This window comes from Colossoma macropomum, unplaced genomic scaffold (assembly GCF_904425465.1).
Source record: "Colossoma macropomum unplaced genomic scaffold, Colossoma_macropomum, whole genome shotgun sequence".
Taxonomy (NCBI): Eukaryota; Metazoa; Chordata; class Actinopteri; order Characiformes; family Serrasalmidae; genus Colossoma; species Colossoma macropomum.
This window is the reverse complement of record NW_023494787.1, coordinates 33,789,213-33,812,247: the sequence shown is the minus strand read 5'-3', so window position 1 is coordinate 33,812,247 and position 23,035 is coordinate 33,789,213. Positions and strand designations below refer to the sequence as shown.

General features: G+C 37.8%; 1 protein-coding gene across 2 annotated transcripts in view; it reads right to left on the bottom strand.

Moving 5' to 3' along the window:
- Window positions 1-1,181: 1,181 nt before the first annotated feature.
- LOC118805902 (solute carrier family 66 member 2) overlaps window positions 1,182-23,035 on the bottom strand; it is a 47,515-nt gene continuing 25,661 nt past the window's right edge. For both annotated transcript variants that reach the window (XM_036567054.1, XM_036567055.1), the window contains 2 exons: window positions 19,380-19,596; window positions 1,182-4,943 (listed from right to left, as the gene is read on the bottom strand). In XM_036567054.1, coding sequence (XP_036422947.1) covers window positions 4,736-4,943; window positions 19,380-19,596 — 425 coding nt within the window. In that variant the 3' untranslated portion in view covers window positions 1,182-4,735. The remainder of the gene's footprint in view (window positions 4,944-19,379; window positions 19,597-23,035) is intronic.

The window sequence follows — 23,035 nt, the reverse complement described above, 5'->3', positions numbered from 1 at the left end:
TTTTTCATTTGATGGAGGAAGTAATGCTTAGAGCCTGTTGTGACTGGCTGTCAATCATTATTTCAATTAAGCAGAGGTGTAAATTTAGTCTGACAATAGAAGGGACCAGTGACGGTAGGCTGTCACATGCAGCAACATAAAACAAGGTAAAAACATGCTGCTGCAAGGGATCCTTGATACAGTGTATCATCTGTTTGACTGGTCGCAACAAGTCTGTAGATCATCACGTAAAGCTCCAATTTATTGAAGAATAGGCCATTGTGAAAGAAAATTTCCACAATGAGAAAAATGAAATATTAAAAACAAGGGATTAACACAGAATACATTTATGTACTTACAATTACTTTTATAATTCATCACTTGCATTTGTAATTGTTTAATTCTTTTGGAGTAATGTTTTTATTCTTACTTCTAGGAGCCACCTTTCGATGGCAATATCTCTATTTGCAGGGCATGAGAGGTCACTGAATGATTTGATGAGTATGAAAATAATGAAAAAAGTCACCAGATATCAGCCTAGCTGAACATATGACGGTTTTTAGGACCGACGTGTCAGGCAGCTCTCTCCAAAATCATCCTCAAAACACCAACTGAGGAAATATCTTTTGGAAAAATGTTTTTCCATTCCTTTCCATACAGTTCCAGAGAACTTTTGCAGTTGCAGTGCGTGATGAGATAAGCCAGTGAGGGTTACAAGGAGTCATAGAACACGGAAAAGAGAAAAAAGTTCACTTCAGTTCCAGTTCAAAATACCTTTTGATTCAACCACCCAATGATTCAAATGATTAAAACATCTTTACACATAGCACTGTTTTTTTGGTCAAATAAAAAGGAACATTTTGTGTGTTGTAATCCCTTGTTGCACTTACTTTCATGCCAACTAAACTGTCAGCTTGCAATCTCTAATAAAAATTTGTAGTATATTTACTTATTACACCATACGTGTGACAAAATGACTTAGAAACACTGATGCTCTACCATAAAGTGCTTACATTTGCAGCAAATAAACATTCCAATATGCCAAAAGGCTTGAGATTTGTCAATAGAGATATGATCATTCAAATTGGCTGTAAGCTGGTGCTCTCTCATTAGTACATACCATATCGTCACTGTCCCAAAAAAAAACAAACAAAAAAACAAACAAGTATCTTCAAAATGGCAACTTTACAAGAGAAAGCAAAACATGTCTAATCTTTTAATTTAAGTCAATGTAAAGGAGTGTTATGTTTTTTATTTCTATTGGCTCAATCATCATTAAGTTTTTACACAATTTGACAGCTGCCATGTTCAAACAATGTAGACAAGTAAAAATCAACAAAAATGAAGATACATGATCTGTATGGACAGACATATACAGATGACAAATTTACTAAGTATGATAAATGAACATGTTAAATGGAGTGATTTTTATATATATGTTTAACTATAATAAACATGTATTAATGTTTAAAAATAAATAATAATAATAATAATAATAATAATAGGGCAACAATCAAAATTTTCTTGAAAAACTGCTATTTAAAAACACATTCTATCACTCACTCCACATCCAAGCCACTAATTCTCCTGGGTTGCAGGAGCCCATCACAGTGCTCATTGGGCAGAAGGAAGAAAACGCCCTGGACAGGTCACCACTCCATCACTGGACAGACATACAGGCATACACATTCACACCTTGGGCAATTTAGTATCTCCAACTGGCCTGACTGCATGTCTTTGGACTGTGGGAAGAAACTGGAACACCCAGAGTAAACTCATACAGACACAGGGACAACATGGAAACACCACACAGAAAGGACCACTTTCGTCCTGCCAGGGAACTGAACCCAGACCCTATTTGGTGTGAGGCGACAGTATTACCCACTGCGTCACTCAAAAAAAATATTTTTTTATTTTACAAGTATTTGTTTGCGCCTCCAAAAATAAAAACAACAACAAACACACAAAAACAAAAACACATTTGTGAAAGAAGGAAAAAAATTGTAAAAGGAGGAGTAGGAGTAACCACACTGACACAAGTCATTCCTGTTTTGGCAATAACACGTGATATGTAACAAAGAAAACAAAAGGCAAAAACTGTGAATTATACAGATGACTTAAAATATCAGCGACATAATAAACAAAACATACTGCAGCTGCACAGTTTGTCAACCACCCTCAATGCTGTCCATCAATGCTGACCATCATAGGACAACCACTGATCAGATATTATGTGAGTGGGGGATCATTCTCACCACAGCAGTGACACTGATACGGTAGTGACATGTTTCTTGTTGTAGCAACCTCAGTGTGACTGCTGAGCTGAGAATAGTCTGCCAATCAAAAATATCCAGTCAACACTGGTCCTGTGGTCAGAAACTAACCACTGATGAAGGGCTAGAGGATGACTAACATACACTGCTCATGAATAAAGATAAGCTACAGACTCTGACGGACAAGGTGGTGGCTAAATCATGCGGCACCAGATGGGCTAACGTTAGTAACTGTAAACCTATAAAGTGTCTCTATGACGTGTGTTTTGTGAAATGGCTAATGAATGTAGGCAACAAGACCTAATAAACTGGCAGTTTACATCCTAGAAATGCAAATGATGACTTGACTGACCAGAATGACATGCAGAAATACAGAAATAAAAGTAAAAGATAACGAAGAAAGAAATTACAGGAAAAATAAAACACTTGGCCTAGATGTGCCTGATTCCCCTGTTCACACCACAAATTTATACAAGTTTTTAAGGCAGCCATGTTTTTGTCACATAAAAAAGAACATATGATATACAGTTCATTTTAGCATGCCCAGTTCGATAAAAAAACCAAAACTTCTTTCTGAATATTTCAAAGAAAAATGATCTGTTTCCAGCTGTTTACACATATAATATAGAGATAGAGCCACATTTCCCTGAGGGACCATTTAAAACCAACTCAAAGTAATATCCTCTGACCTAAAACAACATATTCAAACAATGGCTCAGCAAAATACCCCAAAATATAAAATATACAAATTGAGAATCTTGTGATTTTTACTGAAGAGGTAACAGATAACTAAATTTCTGACATTTAAGAAAACATCAGTGGCTTTTCAGGAACATTGTGACCCTTAAACTACACCCGGTTAAATACTTTTTCCTCATCCATAGCTCATTCAATCTAATTTAAACAATCTAATCACCAACATTCTTAACCTTAAATACTACAGTAAATAGCACCTTCAGTAAGTACATACATAGTTCATAGACATAGTACACTATGTTTGAAACTTTGGCCTCAAAAAAACCCTTGATTCAACCACCCAATGATTCAAATAATTAGTTTCTTTCTTTTCATGCTTTCTCCATCTATAAAACATCATAATGCACTCCTTAGAGTGCAATTGAAATTGTTACAAAAGACACCATAAAGGGGACAATTTTTACGCATCTTGTATTCTAAGCAAAACTAAATGTTGAATTATTGTCATCACAGATAACAATATACATTCATTGTTATGTTAGTGGTAGGGGTGGGCAATACTGATGAAATTCAATATTTTCCAAATATATCATATCGGATGATATTTGAGGAAGTTCACCTTAATAAAGAAACCTATGCTTCCTGAGTACTGCTACTTTTTGCAAAAAAGAATGCATTACAAACGTACAGTTTTGTTTGGAACTAGACTGTTTTGTTCTGTTTTCTATTGTAGCTAAGAAGACCCAATGAACTGCAAACAAAAACGAACTGCAAAAACACTTATCAAAATGACAACAGTGCTCTACAAACACGTAAATTTTCTGCAAACACAGAAAACTGGCTTTGCAGTGTTTAAGTTACACGCATTTTCTGCATTAGCATGTTTGTGAAATGTAGCGCTGATGCAGTCATTTTGATGAAAGTGTTTTCTGTATTTGTAGCATGATTGTGAAATGCAGTGTAGGTGTAGTCTTGTTAAGGAAAGTGTTTTCTGAATTTGCATTGCATTTATGAGTTCGCAACACATTTTTAATTGTACTGTGCGTAGGGTCTTGTCGGCCACTGTAATGTTCTTCTCCTAAAACTACACTAATGAGAGTCTTACAAGGTATTTTAATTGTTAACCAGACAGAAAGCAAATTTCTAAAAAATTTACAATGTATTTATCTTTGGTGGATTTTAAACTATTATTGCAAAACAATCTGAAGGTCACAGTAAATTACATACATTGGAGTTAACTGTCAGGTCCCAGTATTATGAGCACAGCGCACAAAATTAAATTGCAAAAAAAACTGCTTGACAACAGGGCCACATTATTTGATGGGCACATTATCTATCCAAATAAAATGCTAAAATATAGATAAAACTGAAACAACATACGGTATGTCAGTATCAGGTTTTACAAATACAGACTGTATATTGACAAGTTAATGGTCATGTGAAAACAGCTGAAAAGTATATTACTGCTTTTGTGAAAGTAAAGTAGCCCTTTTTGAGTCTCTAAGGTACACATTTTCATCCTCAATAATTGTTGGCTTTGGCCACACAGCTTTGACCACTATACAAAAGCTGCATGTACATCATACTGCATTTACTGAGGCTGTGTGCATGCAGACATAGAAGCATAAACATCATCCCTTGCCTATCTCTGCATATACACACAAGCATGTACAAAATATATTAAATAAGGATCCATCAGTTCAGAATATAAAAAAGGGACAAGAGTTCGAGTCCACCATCAGGCAACAGTCTTCTCACACTCCATGCATGTGTCCTGTGTGCATGTTTCAGAGTGCCTTGGCGCTGGTGGTGTGTGTGGTGTGTGAGGCAGGTTTCTGGGGGTAGCGGCTGTAGTAGTACACCTGGGACAGGATGGCAATATCCACAAACACCTGCAGCAAGCCACAGATCCAGAACTGCATAGGAGCCTGAGTGAGTAGAAAGTAGCCTGTCTTAAAGGTGTCTCCACTTGTCCACATCAACACCATTTTGATGCTAAAGAGACAGAGGAAGGGAGAGAGTGTGGGAGAGAACAAATTATGACATTTTTCATGTTCATGGTAAATGTCATTGTAGCACAAATTGTAATGAAAAGGTAAGAAAGTACAGTTTCTTTTCTGTACCAAATACAGAACTGCTTGTTGTTTGTCAAAACAAACGGCAGCAAAAAGTGATTTACCTAGAGACAAGCGGAAGAACTCTAATAAAAACAATATATATTTTACTTTGCATTATTTTTTTTTACAATGTGCACCAACTACCACAGTCAGTAAACGCTTCCCAGAATCCAATTGGCCCCATATGTCTAACGTCTACTTCACTGGCCTAACTTAGCTCCAGATTCTCAGGAACCCACAGAAAATAAATAATTAAAAAGAAAGTCAAGTCTTGTTGGGTGTTTGGGCAGAGATGTCCCTTTAAGGCAGGAAATGCCACTTTAGAGTATCACCACTGAATTTGAGCCAAGGTAATGAAAGGAAGGAAATAACAGAACAGAGAAAGGCTGTGTGTTCTGACAACACTCAAAACACACACTATCCCAAAGGATTCTAACAGTCCCAGTTATAGCTCTTTTCTTCACAAGGCATGCAATCCTCTCAGGGTGAAAAAGGTAACATGAAAGGTTATTTCAAGATAATGTAAAGCAACGATAAAAGACAAAAAGACTGTAATGGCATCTAGACTGACGTTCATCTTTAATGATGTTGAGTAAAGTCTCTGAAGCGAGCCAATACTCAGGGCTAGAAACTAAACACTCTCACACACTCAGCCAGTCAGCTAAGCTCAGTGCCTCTGACAAGAGAGAAAAATAACAGGATTAGTGCTACAAGGAAAAGCGAATGGTGCAAACCTGGCAGACATTTTTTTATTATCTGACATTTTAAATTAAGAAAACAAAATTCATGCACTGCACTGTTTCAGCAGTTTAAGCTTACACTAAACCATACAACATTATTCCACTGCCACTGTCCCATAAGAATGGGAATTCATCAGGAGGTAAACCTACAAACCTAAATTCCACATTTTTGTGAAAACCACTGAGATATGTTTTTCCACCCAGAACATATATTGCATATCCACTACATCAAGGAATTAAAGTAATGAATATGAGCAAGATAAATGCTGTTATTACAATATGAAAATGACAGCAACTAAGCAGAGAAACAATTTAAATTAACAAGTAAGATACTGTGTAGTTGAAATTAACATGAGGCGACAACTGAAAGGCACGGAGCTCAAACACCCAAACACTGAAGACAGCTGAATTATGAATAGCCTTCAGAGTACAGCAAAAAAGTAGCACACACAAATTCAAATAAAACCTCTGACAAGCCTGAGATGTCTAGCAGTTACTATGATTTATTCTCTCAGAAAGTGAAGTAGCTTTGAAAGTGCTGTTATGGCAACTTAGCAGTGTTTGAACAGTTGTATTTATTCTTCTAGTCTGCTTCTTTAAATTGAACATCTCAAAAGTGGAAGCCAACCAATGTCAGGTTGATGGAGGGTTGGCAGAAATAAAATTTAAAATAGAGCATGCTCTTTCACCAAACCATAACCCACATGAAAGAACAAAATGAACTGCCGATACTACAGAGGGCGATAATAACTCTGGTAGGCTCTCTCCTAGTGAAACAAATTAAGGATCAAACCTAGATCAGGCCTTTTAGCCTAAGAGAAAAAAAAAAAACAAAACAATGTGAGCAGATTAAGGACACAGGTCTGCCACAATCAGCACCTTACAAAAGCATTTGGTCACAAACTAAGCAATGAAAAATGTGCCATATTGTTGCTATAGAAACCATGAATCATAAACTGCCAATGACCTAAATGTCACCCTGAGTGTGATAATTTCACACAATCAAAGACCTCTTACAGAGGTTGAAGAGTTAATACAACATTACAAACCTGCTACGATATGGTGTAAAAGGGAGGCAAAAACCAATGTCACCAAAAGGACAAATTTCTGCAGTTTGAAAACTGTCCAAACTTACCTTCTGTTTGCATTCGCATCCTGTCTACTAGTCATGGTAATAAAAAAAAAACCAACACTTAAGGATTTATCAACTAAGTTTTAAGAATACACACACACACACACGCATCTTCTAAGCCACTTATGCTTCTGGGTCGCTGGTGGGGGTTTAAGAATAATGAACCCTAATCCTATTTATAATACTATACACTTGAAAAGACTTAATGGCTGACAGAAACATGGAGGAAAAACTGATATATGTTGATCAAGCACATCCAGACAGCAGCGTTGTTACGAAGCATAGGCTGTGCTTCCCTACCATGCTGGTCGCCACTACAAGCAATCAGTGGCTGCAGTGTTCCCAGAACAATTCTGGAGAGCTTCTTAGTGCAGGCCGGAGAATGCAGCACAAACACCCACACAGCAAAGGAGCCACATGCAGTGACAGCACTGAAACCAGATGAAAGAATGTGGGAATAAAATGTCTCAAAGCCCTAGTAAAATAGGAACACTAAAACAAAAGATGCCAGAACATTATGACTGTAGTAATGCAGTCATAATACATAATGCAGTTAATGCAGAGTTAGTGTGCATAGTACACATGCAAACTAACTCTGACATGACACATTTCTCTGGTGAAATACCAAAAGCCTACCAGGCAAGTGAGAAATTTCTTCTCCCTTCATACTGTGAATCAGAGCAGCAAAGGGATAGCAAGGAACTCAAGAGAAAAGTAACAAGAAGAGAATTAACAAACAGGGTATTAATCTTAACAAGGTTACAGTTTGTTACTTATAACCGTATATACATATAAACTGAAGATAAACTAAAGATAAAAATATAAACTCTATCCTTCACAAAAATTACCAATATAAACAAATACAAAAAGCAAAATAATCTTTACACTATAAGGATATTTAGAAGTATTGCACATGGGGTACGATTATATTTCACACAGGTATGGTGATAAATTCACAGTTAATTTGTGAGGTGGAGGGTGGGGGATCTACTGGGAGCTGTGCTGGTTGTACGGTCTAACGCAGGAAGGAAGGACCTGCGATAGTGCTCCTTCACACACTTGGGGTGAAGCAGCCTATCACTGAAAGAGCTGCCCAGTGTTGTCAAAATCTTGTGCATGGGGTGGGAGCTGTTCCCCAGCATGGATGCAAGCTTAGCTAACATTATCCTGTCTCCCACCACCTGCACTGGGTCTAGAGGGCTTCCCAGGACAGAGCTGGCCCTCTTAATGAGTTGGTGAAGTTTCTTCCTGTCCACAGTTGAGATGCTGCTGCCCCAGCAGACCACTCCATAAAAGATGGCTGATGCCACCATAGTGTCAAAAAAAAGTCCTCAGGAGTGCCCCCTGCACTCCAAACGACCCCAGTCTCCTAAACAGGAGACTTTCCTGTAAAGTGCACTAATGTTATCTGACCAGTCCACTCGATTGTTTGGGTGAAAACCCAGGTACTTTTAAGAGTCCAACCTCACAATGTCTGTTCCCTGGATGTTGACTGGTGGAGGTGTCTGCACCTGCCGAAATTCACCACAATCTCTCTGGTCTTTCCCGCATTGATCAGGAGGTGGTTCCGCAGACACTAGTCCACAAAGTCCTGAGTCAGGTAATCTGTAACGAGGCCGACAATCACGGAGTCATCAGAAAACTTCTGCAGGTAACAGTTCGGTCAGCCATATATAAAGACAGCAGTGTACAGGGTGAAAATGAATGGTGCCAGGACTGTTCCCTGTGGGCCCCCTGTGCTACTGACCACCATGTCAGACACAAGGTCCCATGCCCTCACTTTCTGTGGTTGGTGAGGTAGTCCAGAATCCAGTTTGATAGGTGGTGATCCACTCCTATGTTCTCCAGCTTGTCCCTCAGGAGCCCAGGCTCTATGGTGTTTAAAGCACTGGAGAAATCAAAGAACAAGATTCTTACAATGCTCCTAGGTGTCTCCAGATGAGAAAGAGCTCTGTGTAGGAGGTAGATGACGGCGTTGTCCATTCCAATGCCAGGTTGGTAGGCGAACTGAAGTGGGTCCATAAATGAGCTCACCAGAGGACAGAGATGGGTAAGGACCAGACTCTCTAGGGTCCTCATCAGATATGAAGTCAGTGCCACCGGCTTGTAGCTGCTGAGGCCCTTCTGGGTGCTGCGTCTTCGGCGCTGGTACCACACAAGATGTTTTCCATACTTGTGGTACTCTCCCCAGCTTCAGGCTCATGTTGAACATGTGCCCAACTATTCCACACAGCTGATCTGCGCAGGACTTAAGGAGCCTGGCACTGATGCCATCCAGACGCGCAGCCTTCCTTGTTTTGACCTTTCCAAGCTCCTTTCTCACCTGGGCTGTTGTAAGGGACAGATTGGAGTAGGGTCCTGAGTGCTGGAGTATACGGGTAGGGGGGGTTGGGCTGACAGCAGGGGAACCAGTAGGGGGTGGCTGTGAGATGAGAGTTGTGGAGAAGGGGTGTATGTGGGAGAGGGGGCAGGGCAGCACACTGGGAATGCAGAAGAGGGGGGTTGCAGCAGGGATAGCTGTGTAGGGGTTGGTCTATTAAGATTGAGATCATTCAACTACTTTTGGTCCCCTACAGCCTGGGAGTTGGGCTTCTTGTGGCTGGAAATTGTTTTAAGACTTTTCCAGACCCCACTAAAGATGTTTTCTTGCGGCTGTTCCTCCATCTTCATCTTGTAGCTGGCTTTCCCCTTCTGGATTTTCCTTCTAAGATCCCGCTGCACAGCTCTCAGCTGGATACTGGCCCCCCTGGCAAAAATCACAGCTTGTAAATGCTATTCGTAACCAGCTGGGAGTCTTTCTATTCATGTTTTAGGAATTTTCACTCACTCTTCCTTGCAGAACACTTGCCTTGTCTTGCATGCACAGATTTACTCTTAGATTTTCAATGATGTTCAAGTCAGGGTACTGTGAGGGCCATTCTAACATTCTAAGAGTTCCATTTTTACTTCTTCAGTCCATAGCACTTGTTTACAAAAAGCCTCTGGCTCATCTAGATGTTATTTTGCATACTTCACATACTTTACCTGCATTGTGACAATACAGGTAAAGTTTCCTTGTGATATCTTCACTAAGATCATCTAAGCAATGCTACAGAGTAGAACAGTTCAACACCACAGCAGCATTTTTCAAACATTTATTTGATATGCTGCCTAAATAATTTCTGCCTCTGCTTCTTTATTTTCCTCCTCTTTAATTCTAAAGCAGAGAAACTGCCAGTTTGCTGCAGGCATTTTTTTTTAGTTGCAGAGTAGAGGTCATCGCTAGGGTAATCTCAAACCAGAGCAGTAACACAGTCAGTTTTCCTAAATAAGGTGTCAACACCCCTTTCAATCGAGAGAGCCACAGAACAATCAGCACTGCTGCCATTCTGTATTTGCTTCTTTTGACAAGAAACCAAAATACCAGACACAGTGTGGTACTTTAAATGTAGTCAGCATCATAGTCACGGTGTCAAAATTAAAGGATGGTCAAAAGCTTAATAAATGATTTGTTTGTGCCCTTTGTGTGCATATCAAAACTCTAGCAGCACTGCTGTGTCTGATCCACTCAGACCAGTGCAACACACACTAACACCACCGCAGTTGCTGCAGTGCTGAGAATGATCCACCACTCAAATACTACCTGCTCTGTGAGGGTCCATGGGGGTCCTGACCACTGAAAAACAGGGTAAAAGGGGATAACAAAGTATTCAGACAAACAGATGTACTACAGTCTGTAATTGTAGAACTACAAAGTGCACCTATATAGTAAGTGGAGCTGATAAAATGGACAATGAGCACAGAAACAAGGAGGTGCTCATAATGTTATGCCTGATCGGTGTATACAGAAATTGTACAACTTGCAGAAAAATGTGACATGCTCTACAGTTTATTCCCTGTAGAGCACGTCACTTAGAAAATCAATGAAATGTCAGTTGACTGGGGGTGTTCAACATTTTGCATATGTGTATTTTTTGTGCATCATACGGCTATTAGAAAAACAGCCTTAAGTTTTTCCTCCACAGTGTCTTTTATAAGCAAAATGTAAAAATGAATAAAGATATAGATAAAGTAGCTCCTTATAGTTGTGTTTTCAGTGGCGATACAGGTTTGTTTTACACATCTCATTTAAACCAAAGCTTTGACAAAATTTTTTCACATTTACATATTTACATATTTAGTAGCACATATTATTCACAAAGACTTTCAGAGGCAAGTGTTGGACTAGGCATTAGGAATCTAGCTAAACCTGCCATGAGAGAGAATAAAACCCAAGATCATCCTTGTCAAGTGCTATGGAAGTATTCACTATGCTACCCAACCACTATGATGCACCTCCCCTTTTTGTTACCAAATCCATACTTATTTTGAAGCCTTTTTTTGAAGGCTACTCATTAACCATGGCCTTGTTCAGCTGTTCATCTGCATTTATTTTCATTGCAGCTCTCTAATTCTCTGTGGTGCTACCTTGTGGTCCTGGCACAATAATTTCCAATCACAGCTATCACAGCCCTTTGCAAAGTGTTTATAGTAGAAACTTATAGTGCAATAAAGACACAAATGTAATACATACTGCAGTCCTACTGTAAACCTCTTGACTGCCTTGGAATCAACTGCAAGTGCCATTTGCCTCTCCTTAATGGTCTGTCAAAGCCAGCAAAAAATTTGTAGACTTAATTACCATTGCAAAAAGCACATTAAAAAAAAAATTAAAAAAAAAAATTGTGTATGCTTTGTATGTCAATGCTTTAGAAAACAGCCACAATGCATGCAACAATGAAAGCAGCAGGCTAAAGCAGCATCCTGCTACTTTCACTCATCAGCAGAGAACACAGCTGCATGCAGAAAGCTCTAATTTAGCATTCAGGTACATGTTTCTTTGTAGATCATGGGTAGACATGGTGTTTTTGTTTGAAACATTCAAGGTTACCTGAATTAGCAAATTCTGCCAGTGTTTTTATGAATCAAGTAATTCACTTGTGAATCATGCTAAATGTATAGATATAACATTTAACATGTTAAAGTAATTAGCTAGTGAGCCATGCAGTATGCAAGCCCAGTAAATTTTTAATCTGAGTTTGTACAGCTGCAAATGATGAAAAACAATTGAAACCTGAACCCTTAAAGCAGGCAGAGGAAAGTTCCACCTGAGACCTAGGGATGTACACAATGTGCACAAATTGTCACAGCAGTTGATTTATAATTTCATAAAACTTGCATTCCTGCTATAAAAATATTTATGGCACACCACTTCAGAGACTCTCTTCTTTTTTATTGTCAGACTACAGCCCTAAAAACCAAAGCCTAAAAAAAAGTAAATAAATAAAGGGGAAGATGTGTGATATGCAACCAAAGCAAGTTTTGCTGCATTACTCTGGGATAAAAAATGTCTAACTTTACATTTGAACTCTCGACTGCTATTAGGACATGGTTAATGATCTTGTCAAAGTCATCCATACTGTGTTAAGCTATACACACCACAAATATTTTCACCATTAACGCATTTTACTAGTTTGACCCTTTAAAATATCCTTATTTTACCAGCCTTATACCGTTATTCCAGCCTCAAGTCCAGCTGCTCGCTCGCTCGCTGATGCTATGTAGCCCTCTCATTGAAATACAGCTTTTACATGGCAAAAATGATTGCTCTCTTGATAAGTTATTTGCAGCTGCTGTATTGCCATGAATGACCGAAGCACGTCAACTCTGAATTATCATTTACAGGCACAACACAGTGCAGATAACAACATTATTAGTAATATCAGTAATGTTAGCAAGATGCCTTCAGCATGCTATTCTGGACAGTTCATGCAGGAGAGCTATGGATATAAATCAAAGTAAAAAAAAAAACAGAGGAAGACTCCAGTTTACCTCAAAATAACAAGTAACAGCTATACGAGAATGAGACAGCTACAGTCTGAAAGAAGTTCAGCCACTGCTGCTTACACTAAACTTTGGTAATGAAAATAGGCAACTGCATTCACCTTACTTTCATGCTGACCCTGCATTGACAAGATTTTGTGTTGAGGTTTAAGGTAGAATAGGTTTAACACTGAAAATAGAGCAAATAAATGACTAACTACACACTAAAGTATTTTCATTTCATTTGACAGTCCTAAAATGTATATACAGTGGGCCAATTGGGATAGCTTTTAATCACAGATTTTATATTTGGTATATTCACATCATATTTTACAGTTATAATTTTAGTGTTTTAATCTCCAGTATACCCAAGTTTAGAGTAAATATAAGCCATAACCAGCCTATGTTTCTTAAGGTAAAAAGAACAAATGGTTGACTCCTGTCATGCATTTATCACTTCCGCCTTTTGTACTTTGCATTAGTTTTTTTTTTTTGTGTGTGTTTTTGAATTCTTTGACTTCTTTTGCCTATTTCATCCCTTGCTGGGTTCTCCGTATTTTTTTTAATTCTGTGCCACTTGCTCCACAATACGTCATTCAGAAACAAGCAGGGACATCACTAAAAAAGATGTCTAGATGGAACTAGTTGCTCCTAAATTTCTATGACAGACACTGGCTTTTGAACTTTGCACTGGTAAAAATCAGGATGGTGTCTGTGGCCCAGAGAGCACGACTACGTACGCATGTTCTGGACTTTTTTCAAATTCAAATGCAAATTTAAAAATGCTAATTAAATGGTGTATTTATGTACAATGGTGTATTTGTGTACAATTGCATTTCCAGTGTGCATTATGTAAGACAAAATTCAAATGCAAAATGTGTAGTATTACTCTGATATTTTCAAAAATGTATTTGCAATCCTGTTTTGCAATAGCATTTTCACCATCATTAAGCACTCCTGTCAATCAAACCCTATCGTTGGGACATTGGGTGGGACTTGCGGGCATATTTTAAGAGGAAGTGATGAAAAAGGGTAGACTTTGGTGGCACTGGTACATTAGCATCCGCTGCTAGTGACAATTTCAGTGTCACCAATCAGGCCGAGCATAATGTTGTCCTGCAGGACGCAAATAAAAAAAATCTATAAAATTTAAAATTCAAAATGATTACATTTATTTTTATTCCAGTTTTATTGTTCAATCATTTGTAGCTTATTATTGTGCATTTGAACTTATTGACTAGTTATTGTACTTGTTGTTACCATTCATCTTAGGCATTGACATTTGCAACTATTTTAAATACAATACCAAATAAAACAAAAGTTAAAGAAATCTATGATGTGTAGAGCAACAAATGAAACTTGACAATCCAGTAGCTCATCAAAACCATGACAGTGCATTTGTCTGTTTAAACAATATAGAAATTTTACACGTACATATTACATCTTACAAATATGTGGCCCTTGTAAACAGATTATATATATGTATTACTTATGTTATTATCTTCTTTTCTGTTCTTACAACAGTCCCATAGTACTGTTACTCCTGTCCCTGATATGAGGACAGGGTTAACAAATGTGCACCTTTATATACCTATTGTGGAAATTTATGAGTTTATATAGAAAAATATAGAAGTTTCTGCCTGCACAAGATCTACTGACTTGAAAATGGGATATGCCCAGGCACAATTTTAGAAAGCTTTAGATCACATTTGACAAACAGGCAGCTTCGTGTTTTTGTTGCACTGGGTAGTCATTTATCAAAAAACTTTAGTATTTCCTATGGAGTTCTACTAGGTTCTATTTAGGACCAGTGTTCTTCTACCTTTATTGTCTAGGAAATGTAATCAAGAAACATGAGATTTCATAGCTACGCTGATGAGATACCATTTTTATGTTTCCATTCTCCCTGAAATTCAAAACCTTTTGAATCACGTCAAATCTGAAGTCTGAAACTTGTGTGTCATTTTAGATTCTGATTTCTGTTTTATATCTCATATAAATAACGTTACTAAGGTTGCATTCCATCATCTGAAAAATTTTGCGTAGCATCGTGGATAATCACAAAGCCTTCTGGATGTCTACACTGGAAACATCAAGTGTGCGTGTCAAAACAAACCACAGACCTATCAGAAAATAGCTGCTTTACTGACAGAGCTGTCCAGCTGTGGTTTTGGGACACCGATTTGGGTTATGTTTAATCCCCATATTTAACATCAGTAGTCTTTTTATAAATTTGTTTTTAACTTAAAAACAGCATTATACCATGCTGGTGTTAGGTAGCTTGGTTGTATCTGCAAATCTGTATCTGCTAAGTCTACTTAGTGAAGTTTATATCCCAGTACATCACTCCATACGTGTTTTTCAGATTTCAGATGATCTCTACTGCCACAGTTCCATGTGCAAAGAAGCTTATCATGATGCTCACACCTCTGTACTTCTCTGTGGATATGGTGTTCTTGGGATCATACGTCAACCATTATTTCTCCAAACATCACAACCTAAATTATTGTCAAAGGGTTCTATTTTTGTTGCATCTGACATTGCTCCTAAAGAGTTCTTATTTGTCTAAATGCTCCTTTGCAAATTTTAGATGGGCATCTCTTGGCTCTTTTATGAGCTGAGGAGTTTTGCGTAAGGTGTAGGAACAGAGATGACTGCGGTGCAGTTCACTGCTTATGTAGTTATTTCTGATGTTTTCAGGTCACTGCTGTCTTCTCTTTTATGTTCTTTATCATTAGTCTGAGGCTGAGCGGGCATTGTTAACTTGTGTGGTGCACCTGTCGGGGGCAATCACGTATGGTTTTACGAACTTTCTGCTTTAATATCAAACCAATTATACACACACACACACACACACACACACACACACACATACATACATACATATATATGTAAATATATATATATATATATATATATATATATATATATATATATATATATAAAATTTCCCTGATCAATTTAATTTTTTTAATTTATTCTTTTGAATACAGTATAAGTACATTATGTGTAAATCTGAAGTGGATATATGCAATGGAAGTTTGTTAAATAACATAGGTTTGTATAGGCTACTTGTTTCCATTCACTGTAAATATTGCATAGTTCAGCATACACATAATGCAGGCTAATGCACAAACAGCTATACAAGAAATAAAAATACAGCACAGCAGCAGTGCTTATCTTGTCAGTGTGGCAGGGTGCCACTGAAACCTCACTGTATGTGTTGTCACTGCAGAGTGTGGGAGAAGATACACACACACACACACACAAACAGGGGAGCAGAGAGCTGGACGGCACCTTACTAAGACACACAAAACACACAAATTCACTCTCACAGGGTCGCTCTAACCACACAGTGTTTATATTAACACACACACAGTGCTCCAATCAATACAAACCATGTACAAGCACAAAAGGAACTGCAGAAAGATTTCTTTCCCTACATATACACATATTTACAATGTAAGAAAATTACACTATGGCCGACAGCCACCTAAAAGAAATAAAAATGAGCAGGATTATTAATTCATAATAAGAATATAGAAAAAAATTCTACAGCAAATCACACTCTGGCCTCTTTCCAAATAAATAGTACTTTAATACCCTATTGAAAATGATCACATAAGGCTTTAATGCCACAGGACAACAGCAAGAGCCTTCCAAAAACTGGCTAAACAGGTCTTGAGCTCAGGCTTCATTCATATCTATGCACAGATATAACAAGGACTACAAACAGACAGGCAGACAAACACACAAAAGAGGAAACAGGTGGGCAGTTTAGCATTTTGCCAAAGCACGTTTTTCCATTGTGACCTCATATATGAATTACTCGAGGTGTAGTCTATGGTATGGTATATGCCATATACTCACTAGGAAACTACTTTGTAGGAAACTAGATTTGTTTTTACTTGCTTAAAAAGGCACAGTGACACATATGTGTAGGTGAAATTTTGATAAAAAGTATTATATTAACAGTTACTCAAAATGAAAATTTAACATGTTCTATAAATAAGAAATCACTCTCTTAAATGTCAACTGCCCAATCTTAGCTAAGCAACTGTACCTAGGCCATAGTGCCTCTTATAAACTTACTGGATTACTAATATAATCAATGTGAAGCTCCTTTTTTCAGGGAGAATATGCTATTTTTCTGACAATTAAGTCAGGAACAAATATATCCTTTACATCAGAAGCAAATGACTGTGATGCAGTCATCCTAAAGCAAGTGAGGGCTTGTGGACAGTGCAAAAACACAATAATTAGCACAATAATGAGTCAGCTAAGCACATTAGCTAGGGACCATGCTAATGGTTAACAAGCAAGTATCAGGGTAAATGATACTCATTACTACTTGCACTTAAATACTGCCAGAACATAGTACCCACACTCATATTACTCAAAGCAGCAGTAAGCCACCAACCCCTGTGCTGGTTTCTCTACATCTACACCCAGACTGGTGAATGCTGGCGAGAGTACCTCTAAGGCCATTGCTCACAAGGGCAGTGACACTATGTAGAGGGGGGCAATGTGATAACAATGTAATATCGCAGTACTTCCAAGAAGTTTTGACAAAACATGCTATATCACAACATATATTTTTTATATTAAAAAACTGTATGTGTGAGTCCTGGACCAACAGAGAACAGAGTGCCTAACTACATTCAACCAAAAGCATGAACAACATTTACTAAATACAACCCAATGTGTCTGACAGCACAATATTTAATAGCTAAACAAAAACATAAAATCAAACAGATTTAAAGATTTAAAGGTTTAAAGAAAGGTTAGTTAGATTTCTGTTTACACATCCCAAAAAAACGCGTTACATTTAGCCAGAGACACAATATTTTAATAATAATTTATCGCTTCTCACATAGTCTTCATGAAATCCGAAGCAGCTTTATCGAACATCGCATTTTATGTCAATATTGTGCAGCCCTAAAATGAACAATGTTTAAAGTCACTGGGAGCTGTTACATTGGTAACTCGATTAAGCACCACCGGGCACAGTACTTTGCATTCAATGCCCTCATGCCTCTCTGACTGGGAAACATGGACTTTGTGTGCGGGGCTCCAGAACTGGTGAAATGACTTTATCTTGTGGTGCATAGGATGGCTACCTCAACAAGACAAATGGGTGGGGGATTTCTGCTGGTGCATTTCTGCCATGATAGGAGGTCTATGAAACCATTCAACATTCAGCAGAAGGATGTGGAGATGTTTTGGCCCTACTAGTACCTGGGGGGACATCTGATTGACAGAGTGGGCTGGACTGATAGCATGCTCTCTACAGAAAAGACCAAAGCTGGCTTTTCTTTCCATGAATGCTCAGATTGTTAAACGTGTGCAGCAGGCTTCTGGAATTATTCTATCTGTTGTGGTCGGGGAGCAGCACCTCTGGGAGCAGCACCTCCCAGAAGCTTTATCATATTAAATACTTTTTTCATTTTATATTAAGAATGTTTGTTAATAAACTAGTGTTCCTCAAAATTATACACTAAAGTACTGCATAAGCTCATTCATAAATCAACAATTAACCTGGCCTATTACAAAAAGTACCTAGGAGTCTGCCTAATAAAAAAGTGAGTTCCATAGTTTAGTTTATAAAAACTAAAAAACACTCTCTTCTGGGGAATTAGCAGCATATGATTATAATACTATACTATCACTATTAACAACTTTAACAACAACAATATTAATAATAATAACAATAAAAATAATAAAAATAGTAATAATAATGGCAATGAGCTAATGAAAATAACTGACTATCTAATCATTAAGTGCCTAGTCCAATTGGCCACATTATGACTTAACCAGATAAACTCCCATGTTGATCATTCAAACAAATAAATGGACATGGAAAGATAATTATGCACCTGCGATGTAGATAGTGAATGTCCAAAGAGCACTGGTTCTAAATCAGTGCAATTTAAGATGAGCAATTTGCCTTAATGCAATCAAATATTAACCCTTCTAGACCACCTAGATGTGTTAACTAAAGCAATAAGTCATAGTAGGGAGTGTGTTGTGATTTTATCATGGTTTCACATTGTTGTAAGGCATGATATCAACTGGAGTGACTGTCAGTGACTGTTGTTTTTTTTCTACCTCTTTCAACTGATAATTTAATTCTTCTTTTGACTGCAGAAGTGAGTTGTTTCCTTTATAGCTGCTGTTCACAATTTCTCCTCATTTATTCAAATAAGAAATATTTAATTGATTGACTGAATAAAAGTATGTGTGAGTATGCGTCAAAGTAATCAATGTTGAGTTTTTGACTAGGGATGTGCATGGGGAAATTGAATACTCGGTTAACTGTTTGAGGTGCCAGTATTTGAATACTGAAATTACTGTTTGCGTATTTGTTACATTTCACCATGAGAGGACAAAGAGCAAATATACAGGCCAATACTCACAAATACAAGCAAAACAGCAGTTGCTTACAGTTGCTTTCCGAGTTGTCAGTATATGGTATGAAAAGATATGTCATTAAAACAGACTACAGATTAGACGAACTGAGAAGTACAGATGAATATATCATACTTCAGCACAAAGAATTACATAGAGAAACAAATGTGTGCATATATATCATGCCACCTACCTCATGCCCTCAGTAGATTTGTTCTGGTAGTTGCAGTAGAGTTGTGGAATACCCAGCATGGCCTCTGTGAACACGGCCAAGAAGCCCAGCGTCTCCACAAACAGTACAGACTCCAGCAGCAGGTACGTCACATAAGCTGCCACCAGCGTGAATGCCAGCACGCACTGCAGATAATCCACAAAACGACTCCACACCCAGAAATAGTTCCAATCAAAATCTAGGACGCAGAACAAGACAAAGCAACAAGCAAAGTTGAGGAAAGTCATTTGTGCTGCTGAGTCAAGATGATTCTATACAGAGCTAGACCTAGGGGTGGGGGTGGGGGATCGATTCTTAGATGCATCGCGATGCGGACATGGACGATTCTGACTCGATTCACAAATGTCACAAATCGATTTTCTAAATTTTCATTTATAACAATGTCGACAGGACGCAAAAGGCGGAACTTGGAAGCATGGAAGTGCAGTGCTTGGACACTCTGTGACATGCACGTAACAAAAACACAACTGGATGACTGAGAAATCCAATCGGTACCCTCTGCATTAAAAGCTAGGTTAGGTCAGGAGTCGACAACTCAAATGTTAAGAAGAGCCATTTTGTCCTTTCAACAAAAATCAAACCACCTTGGGATCCACAATATTTAATGTCAAGTATGTCTCAGTATGTGCTAATGTCTTAATATAAGTTGAAAATATAAACAAAAACGCAGACTTACTTTGCTCTGCTTTAAGCTTTAGCTATAGCCACTTTCCTCGCATCTCCGCCAGAAAACTTTTCCTCAAAAGTAGAATAGTTTCTTGTAAAATGTCTCTCAACGTTTGACTGTTTTACAAGGCTGAAGTTGCTTCTCATTCGCCAGCTTCTTGTTTGAATTTTCCTGTTCCACCTTAAATTCTGCCTGAGGTGCCAGAATGTAAATGCAGTTGGAGCTGTAAAATTTGAACGAGAAGCTGACTTCATCTTCGCAACTTTTTAGTGTTTGACAGTCTCTCATTGCAGGTTTAACGCTCCAGGAAACCAACTGCACTGCTTATAAATGTGAATAAGTCCATTCGTTTTTGCCTTTTCATTAGCTACTAGCTAGGTACTATAACTGCGTTGCTATGTAACCTGCAGTCTGCATGCCAGTTCTCAGTCGTTGAGAACTAGGGTTTTGCGCTATGTTGCACACTTTGGAGCCAAGATACAGCATCCTGTCTTGAAGATATTTTACTGACACAGCGATCCCCACTCTACAACGAGACCAAACCGAAGTTACAAAATCAAAAAAATATAAAAGAAAACTGGAAGGACAGCTGTAACGTGCTGCATGGACATCTACTGCCACTGGAGTAGATGTCATTGTAACTGCGCATTTTATCACAGATGAGTGGCAGCCAGTGTCTCATGTACCCCTAACAAGAGCAGAATGAGAGCCTTCCAGTTCACTTGCCACATAACTTTCAATTGTTTTATTAATAAAAGATATTGGAAGTAAAATTCATTATGGATCATTACAAATAATTTGCTTTAAAAGTACCAAGTCCTCACACAGTGAGAAAAAAGAAATCCTGTATAGAAAAAAAAAGACGCATCTTATCAATTATTTTGATGAGAATTATTTTGATCATGATGGCATCCATCATGGTTTTTTAATCGCATCACAGCCCTCTGAATTGTAATCGAATCGAATTGTGAGGTGCCTAGAGATTCCCACCCCTAGCTAGACCACTGATATTTCTGCCACTTTCCTACACAACATCCCACTGCTTATTTACTTTAAACTTTTGCTGCTGCTTATTCACTTTAGACTTTTTTTTTAGAATTGTAAAATTTTATACTCTATCCATATTGCTCTTTGTGTGCTACTTGGTATCGACCAGAGGTTACAATTTAAAGAATACAGCTGTTTTTTACCTACTATAAAACAAACTGCAGAAATATCTAAAGGGTCAATCTTGTGCAAACTGACTTGTTGGATTGGTTCTCGCAGGTTCTCTTAAGTATGGATTCACACAAATAAGCATTTAGCATCTGAAGCTTGGGCGCAAATATGTCTTCCAAATGGACAATGATTCAAAGCATATTTCCAAAGTTGTGGCAAAATGGCTTAAGAACTACAGAGTGAAGCCATCACGGAGCCCTGACCTCAATCCCATTGATCCAAGTTAAACATTTTAAAGTCAATGCTACCAAAAACTAACCACATGTATGGACACTTCTGAGCCACTATAAATGTGATGAAAGAAATAAAAGCTGAAATAAACCAATGTCTCTAGTATTATACTGACATTTCACATTCTTAAAATATAGTAGTGATCCTAACTGACTTAAGAGACGGAATGGGTAGTAGGCTTAAATGTCAGAAATTGTGAATAACTGAGTTTAAATGAATGTGGCTAAAGTGCATGTTAACTTATGACTTCAACTGTAAATGAGATTACAGTCTATATGGGGAATAATATTAGTTTATTACTGCCAAATTAAAATTCACCTTAGTCATGACATTAGCTTAACAATTTGAAGTCAGTCTTGTTTTATCTTGTTTGCAAAAATGTTAAAGTCAGGCTAAAATCAGACTTATAAATCAGAGAAATACCCTTTTTTACTAGCAAAATTCAATGTCACATTTTGCTGAAGTAACATGCCTCACAGACTGTGATCACTGTGGTGGCTAATCAGAATAATAGCAAGTTTCTGACATTTCAAAAAGATTTATTGAACTATTGATAATTACCAGCGCTGGCATTTCAAATGACATTTCTGAATCAGATCAATTACAGAACCTTTGCTGAAGCTTGACTGCAGCAGACACATGTTTGTGGGAGACAGCAAGTGAGAGCTAGAACAAGGTTGAATTAACCCATCATGACTTGGTTACTGCTCCTGGTTTGAAATATGCTTCACTAAGCTATTCCCTCATGAAAAAATAAAAAGTGGGAGTATGTCCACCACTGTGGTCAGCATGCTATTATAATTGTGTTGGGTTGATCGTTGTAGTCCTAGATACAAAATTAGGCAACATTAGGAACATTGTGGTGGACTTCTATATTTTATGCAGGTACTTGAAGTTTCTGAAAACCATAGCAGCTTTTGTAGTCTGATGACCCCAATATTAAGTGACAGTGCAACATGTAAGGTAGCTGAGCTGAGATAGCTCAGTGGATGCCTTCACCTCGCACATGGAAGAGCGGGTTAAAATTCCTCATCCAGGAAGGAAACGCAATACTGGAAAGAGTCCTATTTGCCATTGTGAGCTGCTCTGGATAAGAATGTTTTCTAATAACATAGATGTGCTCAAAGAGAGATGAGGAGGGTAAAGATTTAATAAAAAAAAAAATGTAAAAGCTTCTTTCACCACCTCCAACAGAATTCCTTGCAGTACAAAGAATGCATGAACGGGTACAAAAGAATTATGCATTTGATTGATTTCATTTCATTTGTATACCATTTGTCCATGTGTTTATTTAGTGGACCACGATTATTTCAAACAGATTTTTACCAAATTTCTTTGTAACGCTAATCCAGGTAGATTTAGTCCCTATTTCTACATTTATAAATATAAAAATTCATATATGAAAAATATTGGATATCATCATCAGTCCACAATTTCATATCAGCACATTCCCAGCCAAAAGACTGAAAAATATAGAAACATATTTTGTAACCACATTACC